General features: G+C 48.2%; 1 protein-coding gene across 4 annotated transcripts in view; it reads left to right on the top strand.

Moving 5' to 3' along the window:
• The window catches only part of COMMD9 (COMM domain containing 9), a 14,749-nt gene extending 6,804 nt beyond the window's left edge, over positions 1 to 7,945 (top strand). The window contains exons 2-6 of one of the 4 annotated variants that reach the window (XM_028501459.2): positions 1,394 to 1,519; positions 3,248 to 3,387; positions 4,763 to 4,797; positions 5,664 to 5,767; positions 6,802 to 7,945. In XM_028501459.2, the coding sequence (XP_028357260.1) occupies positions 1,394 to 1,519; positions 3,248 to 3,387; positions 4,763 to 4,797; positions 5,664 to 5,767; positions 6,802 to 6,879 (483 nt within the window). In that variant the 3' untranslated portion in view covers positions 6,880 to 7,945. The other 3 variants (XM_007106876.4, XM_007106874.4, XM_028501458.2) reach the window with 3 other exon arrangements.
• The last annotated feature ends 238 nt before the right edge of the window (positions 7,946 to 8,183 follow it).

The following is an 8,183-nucleotide window of genomic DNA, read 5'->3' as shown; positions in this document are numbered from 1 at the left end:
TTGTTCTTTTTTTTTTTTTTTTTTTTTCTTTTCCGGTATGCGGTCCTCTCACTGCCGTGGCCTCTCCCGTTGCGGAGCGCAGGCTCCGGACGCGCAGGCGCATTGGCCATGGCTCAGGGGCCCAGCCGCTCCGCGGCATGTGGGATCCTCCCGGACCGGGTCACGAACCCGCGTCCCCTGCATCGGCAGGCGGACTCTCAACCACTGCGCCACCAGGGAATCCCCCTCTATTTGTTCTTTTATTTATTTTTTGTTTCTTTACTTTTACTGCCTTCCTGTGGGTTATTTGATCAATTGAACATTTTTTGGAATTCCATTTTGATTTATCTGTAGTGTTTTAAAATTCATTTCTTTTTATAACTCTTATAGTGGTTGTTCAACTTATTACATTTATTTACTATAACATCACAATCTCAGTGACATATCAGTGTCATCTTTTTACCAGTTAGAGTGAAGTCATCCCTTTATAGTCCTACCCATATTTATAATATAATAGTCTTAAATATTTCCTCTATGTACATTTACAGCCACATCGGACAGTGGCTTTTCTTTTTGTTCATACATCCCAGACTTCGAGCTGAAGAAGAGGGCCACCCAGAACGCCAGTGGGTGAAAACAAACAAACTCCAACAAATACTTGCTCTCTCTAGCCAAAGACCAAGAAAGGGGCGGCTTAGGAAGACAGAAGACTTTTAGACAATAACTGCTCTACTCCACCAGAACACCACTGAGAAAACTGTGGCCCCGCTCCACTGTACGTCAACAAAGTCTGAGAGGGAACACCCCCATCAGGGCGGTGTCAGAGAAGGCCAAGTAGGGAGCTGGACCTCCATCCCCACGAGCTGGTAACAAGTTCCACCACGCCACGGTATTAGTGGAAACTCCTGGAGCCAGAACTCCCACCCCTGCCCGGTAGTTACAAGGAACCCCTACTTTTGGGTGTGACCAGGAGCCAAGTAGCGGGGCTGGGCTTCTGTCTCCATTTGGTAGTAATGAAGCAACAACCCCCAGCCCCACCGTGCTCCCCCTACCGCCTGAGCAGTGTCAGAGAGAGCCAGCTAAAATAGAAGATTTAAATAAGTTCCAGAGGCTCAGAACGTCATGTGGCCATGTCATTCCTTTGTCATGAGGTCCGTAGCAGGTGTGTCTTCTCTTCTCCCCTTTCAGAGTCGTCTTACATTTGTTTTTTATAAAATGCCCAGGGAATGTAGTTGTGTTTAGCAGGAAAAATAGGGAAAAGTACAGCTGTGTCATCTTCCCAGAAATGGAAGTGTCCTGTGCACCTCTTAGGTGTCACACCATGACGGAGACGGTATTTACGTTCTAAAAAAAATGTATTTTCAGAGTCTGAGTTTGTTGCTTGTTTTGTTTTTTTCCATCTGTGAATTTATAGGCTTCCTCGAAAGATGATGTCAGACAGCTGTGCCAAGAGAGCTTTTCCAGTTCAGCCCTTGGCTCGAAAAAGCTCTTGGATGTTACATGTTCCAGCTTGTCTGTGACCCAGGAGGAGGCAGAACAAGTAAGTGGGGTCAGAAATGACCTCTGGCCACTGGCTTCTCGGCTCATTCGTCTCTTCCTTGACTTCCCAGTTGTTGCCGCGTCCAAGGGAATTTTTCCCCTGTAGTGTCTGTTGACATTATAGCAAACTTAAAATAGATGCTTTTTTCTTTTTTAATGTTAGTGAACTTAAAAGCCATTGTCTTTGAACCTTCACTTCCTTATGATAAGTAAGGCGTGGATGGGAAAAGTATACCCAGAATCGGAGCTCCTGACCATTTCCTTTTCAGACTTGTCACCTAGACGGTAGGGACAAAAGCCAACCGTGCTCTGATTTTCTTTCCCAACCTGTAACTTAACAGTGCTGATGAACTGTTGGCTGGATAGCTTAGGCAGACTTTTCAGGGATGGTTGGGCAGAAGCTCTGAGGCCTGAGTATGATTAGGGAGGATGTACTGCTGGACCTCACATGATCTCAGGTGGCCAAGAGGACAAGGATGGTTATGTAGCACTCACAGCCTTATCTTTCCATGGCAACTATGTTTCCAGAACAGTAATTCATCCAAGCAGACCTATGTTGTTATTTTTTAATCTGGAGCTTGGCTCATTGAAGTGAAAGGCAGCAGCAAGGTTATGAAAGTGAGTTCGAGTCTTAGTTTGGGTTCCTCAAAAGTAGACCCCGAGGCAACGACTTGGCTGCTGGTAGTTACTTGGGAGGTGATTCCAGAAAGCACAAAGGACGGAGTGAGGAAAATCAGACCGGGAAGAGAGACAACCCAGTAGAAGGATATGTTAGGGAGCGGTCAGTGCTGCGGGCGTCTGCAGTTGGGATCCTGTAAGAAACCACGTGGATAAATGCGCCGGCACTGTCACCCTGGAAGGCAGGGAGGGTGGGGCGTTTATCCACTCCCACCCTTCACTAGTAGAGGCTAATGCCCCCTCGCCTCTGGGTTGTGCTTTTCTGAGCTGAGCAACCTCCTGTGGCATCTGGGAAAGTCCTAAAGCGGAGAAAGTTACCTCCAGAGAGTCCTGTTCTGTGCTGCTGAGCAGCACACTCGCTTGGAAGCGCACAGGGTAGAGTCCAGCGTCCTAGCAGGGCAGCGCCAGGCGTTCCTTCCGCAGGGAGGTGCGCACAGCCGGCCTGGAGCTGTTGGTTTGCCGCGCCCCACCAGGTGACAGCCTAGGGGAAAGGACGCGACAGTCCAGCCAGCCTGGATGAGAAGCCCCAACTCCCCAGGAGCCAGTACCTCTGGCAGCAATTCAGTAAGCACGGCTTTGGGTGCCGGCACAGACCGCGCAGCCACACGCAGGGAAGCGCAAGCCGCGGGCCCCCGTGTTTCTGCAGCCCCCGCGGTCCAGAGGCAGGGGACTGGTGCAGCGTTGTCTAGTAACACTGCCGACTTTCCGCTTCTCTCGCATTAAGAGGGGAACAGGCTAGAAAGTTAGCTTAAGGTCAGAGTCCGTGCACAAGGAAGGGGATTTATTAACCCTTTGCCCACAAGCAGAGACGTTCTGGCAGGTTGACAGCATCCTCGGTCAGGCAGCTGCATGTCTTCTAAGCAACAGGTGAGCTTGGAGGTGGGCCGAGGCACGTGACCATCAGCATCGGCACCAGGGGCCTCCGGACTCCTGGGATTCAGTTTGAATGACGGTGGCGGTTCGTGGCAGGCCCTCCTCGCAGCAGGGGAGATAGAGCCCTGCCCCCTGTCCCCCTGCCCCGCCCCCCCGGGGCTCCCCGTCTATCCCGCAGCTGCTCCAGGCTCTGCACCGCCTCACCAGGCTAGTGGTGTTCCGTGACCTGTCCTCCGCCGAGGCGATTCTGGCACTCTTTCCTGAAAATTTCCACCCAAACCTCAAAAACCTGCTGACAAAAATCATCCTAGAACACGTGTAAGTGCTTATTTCTTGGGAGTTTCTTGTAATGCTTGTATTTTTTATTCCTGTTCTGGAAAAAATATGCTTATTCTTGAAAAGCAAGCACAGGTAAGCAGAAAGAAGGAAACCATAATCCCACCACCCAGAGGGTTAGTAGTGTTAATTCCTTAAAGGGAAACCTTTTAAGACTGGTTTATTTTTTCCATTTACACATAGAGGGGTTGGTGTTGTTTTTGTTTTTAACACAATGGGATCATGCCGTTTTATAACTTGCTTGTTTTCATTTAATAGTTTTAACATTAATGATATTTCAGGTCGATAAATATTTACCTTCAATATCATTCTTAATGGGTAAATATATTCCATTACATGAAGAAATTGTGTGTAATTTAGTTAATAAATTCCTTAGGGTTGGACATTTAGGCTGTTGGCAGTTTTCACCGCAGTGAACAATTTATTGTAGAACCTTTGCTCACATTGTGCTTCATTATTTCCTTACTGGTAAATGGTGGTATTGAGGCTTTGGCTTTTTATTATCAAGTCTGCCATCGGAAAGATTGCAGCAACTACTCCTCCACCAGGAGGGGACATTGATGTGCCTGCCACTCTCCCAACACCATCACCAGCACTGAGGGTGTTTTGTTTTGTTTTGTTTTGTTACTTTTTATTCCCAGTTTCACAAATGGCAAATGGTACCTCATTTCAGTTTATATATCTTTGGTACTAGTGATGTCAAATATCTTTTTCATGTTATTGGTCATTTTTATTCTTTTGTGAATTTTCTGTACATTTTCTAGCTGGGCAAATCCTTTTAGATACATACAATTTAAGCAGAACTGATTAACTACCGGTTAGCAGCAGGCTCGAAGAGACCTCTCTGATAGTAATAACTGATAATGCTTACCTCCCAAGGGTTTTGTTGTTTATTTAGAAACTTTCTCTTGCGTGACCACAGTTTACTCTGACTCTGCTCGGCATCTCACTATGGCGTGATTTGTGTAGCATCAGACACGTCTGTTTAGATGTGTTTTGCGTAAGATGCCATACTTTGCGTAGTAGGTGCTCAGTAAAAAGAAGACAAGCTGACCTTTTCTGTTTTGTCTCTGAGAACAATAGCACAGTTACAGTGCATTTAGCCTTTTCTTGCTTTTCCTAAGCCATGAAAACTAACAACACCTATGGCCTTAACATCTCTCAGTTTTGTAAAACAAGCAAACAAAAAACTGCTCCTTGGAGGGAGGCATTTCTGTGGTCCTTTCCTGTCAGGAGGTGATTATAGGTTTTAAGATCACAGAAGAAGCAGAGGCCCAGGCCCATGGGCCTCATTATCAGAAGACTCAATTCACATCCCTTTTCCATTATATTTTTCTTATCTTTCCCTCTTAAACAGATCTACTTGGAGAGCTGAAGCCCAGACAAATCAGAGTGAGTACCAAGAAACCTGCCTCTTCCTCCTTCCCCCTCCTTCCCAGCCGCAGCCCTAAATCTACCAGGGTTTTTAACTAAAGTCAAAGTGAATTAACCTAATCCCAAACGGAATAGTGTTTGTTATGTATTTCTTTCTAATTCCACTTTTTAATTTTTTTTCTGGTTATAAACCTAATATAATAGAGGCATGTTGTTAAAAAACAAATATCCTAAGCAGAAAGTGAAGTACTTAAAATAACTATATTTCCATTGGAAAACAAATTAACCATGATTGAAATTAGTGTGAAAGAATGGATACAAGTGGGTGTTTGATCAACAGTCACTAAACTCACTCTGAGCCGGTCACAGTGCCGCAGACTCTACCTGCATTAACTCATTTAGTCCTCCCAGCAACCCTGTGAGCTAGACTGAGATCATCCCCATTTTACAGGTGAGCAGACAGAGGCTCAGAGGTTAGACAGGTGGTAGAACCCACATTCAAGCCAAGTCTATGTGTCTGTCAAACAAAAGCTCTCTCCGCTATTCTCAAAGCTACACATTTCCTAAGACTCCAGCCACAGCCTCCTCTTCTCCACCTGCGTCATTCCTCATTCTGTCCGGACATCTGGAGGGTTGGGTGTTCAGGCAGAAGCCTGGGGGTGCTGACCACCACGAATCAGCACTACGTGCAGGGGCCACGATCAGTGGTAAGGAAGGCCCAGGGCTTGCTGTGGGGTCTTGGGCCCTGTCTGTCTGTCTCCCTCAGAGGCTTGCTGTGTGGATCACATGCATGACACATGTGCAGCCCTTGGAGCTGCCTGTCGTCGAGGAAAGGCTTAGTAATGCAGGTGGCGTGAGCACTGAGCCGAGCTGTCCCCACACAGTCTCTCTGCCGCGCCTGGTCGACCTGGACTGGAGGGTGGACATCAAAACCTCCTCAGACAGCATCAACCGCATGGCCGTCCCTACCTGCCTGCTCCAGATGAAGGTACATCCGCTGTCATGCTCACTAGAAGGAAAGGAGGGGCAGCAGGGACTCGGCGCCCCTGCGGGCCAGCAAAAATGCCAGACTCCAAGTTTTAGGATCTCCAACCCCATACACAGAAAAAATTTAGCACCCCCAACATGCAGTGTTTGTTTAGAAAGTGTATGTGTATTAACATAGTACAGTCATAATAAAACATATACCAAAACTAGAAATTTTAAAACAAGACAAACACAAAATATAAATTTACAAAATAATTTGCTGATACCTAAAGGTTGTCTTAGACACTTACAGCAAGGTTTGGCTTTAACAATAGAAGCACGCACTCAGATTTCCAATTGCCTTCTTGAGAGTTTTGGTATACTTTTCCAAATTCTTGTCCAATCTTAGGAGGCTGTTGCTATTTGTACTGTGCTGAACAAGGGCTCCTATTAGCAGTTGGAGAAGTATCAGTTCTTCATCTTATTGTTCACATTCTTCATTGGTGTTATCCTCACTTCACAGTTATTTTCAGGAGTCTTTTTAAGCCACATACCCATTTTTAGGGTTTGTTTAATTAAAACTAGGTAGCATAATGCTGTATTTACTTAACCACCAGACACCCAGAAACTCAACAGCTGTAAGAAAATGAAAGAGTAAGGGTGCCTCTAACAACTAAGTTTTTAACTATTACTAAGGCTTACTTTAAAAAAAAAAAAAAAGATACAAATACATATAACTAGAGGTTGTAATATTTTTCCTGCATCCCGGAGGATTCTTTCATACCCCTAGAGCCCACGGCCTAAAGTACCAGCATGAACCCAGGATGTTTCCTCACTTGAGTGCCCAGAGAGAGTTGGGGGCGGGAGGGTGAGTGAGCCTGGCTTCTCCGACCCCTGCCCGGAGCCCCTGAGACAGCTCCCTCCCTGTCCCCGTTTGCTGAGTGACTCCAGGGCTGCAACTCTCTGTGACTCTGAGCAAAGGGCCTCTCTTCCGAGCTTCACCAGAACCGGGTAGGGCCTGCAGGTCGAAGAGAGGCAGCTCTGACTTTGGGGCAGTGTTCACTTTTCAGATCCAGGAAGATCCCAGTCTGTGTGGGGAGCAGCCCTCCATGTCAGCTGTCACCGTGGAGCTGAGTAAGGAGACCCTGGACACGATGTTAGACGGGCTGGGCCGCATCCGGGACCAGCTCTCCGCTGTGGCCAGCAAGTGACGCGGCCAGCCGGCCCCCAGCACACGCCGTCCTCGCAGCAGGCAGCGGTGGGGACATGGGGGCTGCCATCCAGAAGGCGCGGTTGGACCAGGCAGAAGCGGCCAGGCCCCCGCGCTGCTTTTTCCTCTTTCTGAAGTTGGAGCAGAAGCTGCTGATCTCGCGAGGCTCCTGTGTGGGACTTAATGACCCTGTGGCAGCAGGAGAGAGCGTTTGCTTGGTCACCCGCCTCCGCCTGGCTGATTGGAAAATTCAGGCCCAAATTGTGGCGCTCGTCTTAATAAGTTCCTTTCGCTCTGATGAGCTCATTTCCAGTTCTGGAATGCACGCAGGGCGTCAGGTGGGTGACGCCAGCGGTTCTGCTTCTCTGTCAGAGAAGCCAGGTGGATCCCACAGGGCAGGGCCCCCTCTGCGTGCCTGCCTGCCCTGAGTCCGGAGCCTTCCCGAGCTCCCTCAGCCCTGCTGGACCACCTGGCAGCGTAGGAAGTCTGAAATGGGAACTCACTTCCTTCTCATTGGAGCCAGAGGCCCCTTCCTTGATGTAATGCAGCCACTCAGGGTGAAGAAGTAGGAGTGATTGGAAATAAATAACAGTTCTAGAAACTTCATGATTCCGGTCACGCTTCTGTAGCTTCTGTCCTTAGCCTGAGTCGTTTCCTTAGGCCAGTGCTGCCTCTCGTTTGTAAAGACGACCCCACGTTCCTCGTTCCTGGCTCAGCTCATCACCATGGGATGACCTGAAACCGGGCCTGTGAACCGGCCCACCTTCCACGTATCCGTCTGTCACGTAGAGCAAAAGAAAGCACGGCTGACATCAGCAGGTGCTTGTCACGAGAGCTGTGATGAGAGCGCTTTTCGAGGAGTGTAACCAGACGGGATCGTCTGTCACGGGCCTGACAGGTCCTGGGGGCTCAGTGTAAGGTGGTCCCCATTCCTTCTCCAGATCACCCAGTAGCAAGAGCCTGCCTGCTCTGAGCGCTTTGCTTGACGGCTTCTCAGGTGGTGTGTGTGGACGGGGTGGGAGGGTGGGTGGAGGAGGCAGGACTTCGGGTTAAGAGGATGCTGTTGAGCTCAGTTCCTGCCCACCCCAGGGTTTGTTCTACTTTGCTTTAATTAAATGGGAATAATAATCATACCCACTCTACAGCGCTTTTGTGAAGATTAAGTGATATAATGTACCTAAAAGCACTTCGCACTGTTATGGCAAATAGGAAGGACTGGATGATGCTG

Source organism: Physeter macrocephalus, chromosome 16 (assembly GCF_002837175.3).
Source record: "Physeter macrocephalus isolate SW-GA chromosome 16, ASM283717v5, whole genome shotgun sequence".
Lineage (NCBI taxonomy): Eukaryota > Metazoa > Chordata > Mammalia > Artiodactyla > Physeteridae > Physeter > Physeter macrocephalus.
This window is presented reverse-complemented; position numbering and strand designations above follow the sequence as displayed.